The sequence below is a fragment of the Dendrobium catenatum genome, unplaced genomic scaffold (genome assembly GCF_001605985.2).
Source record: "Dendrobium catenatum unplaced genomic scaffold, ASM160598v2 original_scaffold_221888, whole genome shotgun sequence".
Classification (NCBI taxonomy): domain Eukaryota; kingdom Viridiplantae; phylum Streptophyta; class Magnoliopsida; order Asparagales; family Orchidaceae; genus Dendrobium; species Dendrobium catenatum.
In genome coordinates, this window is record NW_021540298.1 from 1 (window position 1) to 1174 (window position 1174).

A 1174-nucleotide genomic window follows, 5' to 3' on the forward strand; every position below is an offset into this window, starting at 1 on the left:
GCGAGAGTACAAGATGGAAGATGAGCAAACCGAAATCCTTTGGAGCATTTCATCGAATACATTGAAATTCACTAATGCACTATAATGATCTGAGTTTGTGTTCTTACTAAGCACATATCCATGGACAAATATAATAGGAATCCTATTAGTTTTTTTTCTAGGTATGACCGATCATAAACATGAACAAAGATACAACTCATTTAATCATTTCTAAGAAAATGAAAGTCACAACGCTAACAAAGTGCAGTATTTTAATACATTAGCTTCATACAAAAAAGATGGAAACATAATCTATTGGTAGGTTTAATAGTAGCATAGCCCAAAATAAAATTGAACGGGATTCTTGAACATGATAAGAATGTACCTTTCCTCCGAGAACATCTCTTGCCTCTAATAATATAGGTTTGTGGCCAGCATCAGCAAGGTATTTTGCTGTGGATAGACCAGCCAAGCCTGCCAGAAAGAAAAAAAATATCAAATCAAAATCAAGAGGAACACAAGAGCTCCAGTAAAACTGAATTGTATTGTATAGACCAACTCTTTTCACTTTTGCCAAGAACCATTATCAAGAAGCTTCAAACTGAATTGTATTCTTGAATAGACAGAAATGACATTCAATAACAAACTTACAGGTAGAGTGTTATACCTGCACCAGCAATTACTACTGCTAGAGGTTTCTTGGGCCGCATACAATCACGAAAGGATGCAGATAACTTAGCAGCTTCTAAAAAGTTAATGGTGTTTTCAAGCTCAGGCCTTGGATAATCCGAGCAGAAAACCTACACACAGACAAATGAATGTGGTCCTGTCGCAGATATATCTACAGAAAAGCAAACATCCACACTGTTTTTTTAAGAGAACCTGCATAGAGCCATTTGCAGAGTTTGATTTCACTTTTGAAAACCAGGGATCTGGAACTTCAAAGATGCAGCCCATGTAATCACTACTTCTTGATGCACTTAACTTGTTCCATCTAGGGTCCACATCAATGGAAGATTTTCTAGCAGGATTTACATCCCAAGAGCTTTTCTTATAGAGATTAACACAAGGAGGCCCAGCAGAAATAAATCCAACAAGAGTCATGTGGCTAGGGTTCCAGAATCCTGAGAAAACAAATATCAGATGGCAGTCTAAAAAGATAAACCTCTCTACAAAAACATTAATCAATTCCAAG

At 36.6% G+C, this 1174-nt stretch overlaps 1 protein-coding gene across 1 annotated transcript; it reads right to left on the reverse strand.

Annotated features, from left to right (window-relative positions):
* Nucleotides 1-336: 336 nt before the first annotated feature.
* On the reverse strand, nucleotides 337-1131 carry LOC110096567 (15-cis-phytoene desaturase, chloroplastic/chromoplastic-like; the record flags this gene model as incomplete). Its single annotated transcript, XM_020822586.2, has 3 exons — nucleotides 862-1131; nucleotides 647-779; nucleotides 337-453 (listed from the first exon to the last, which is right to left on the reverse strand). Coding segments are annotated over exons 1-3 (472 nt in total), but the record flags the coding sequence as incomplete, so codon positions are not given.
* Nucleotides 1132-1174: the final 43 nt, after the last annotated feature.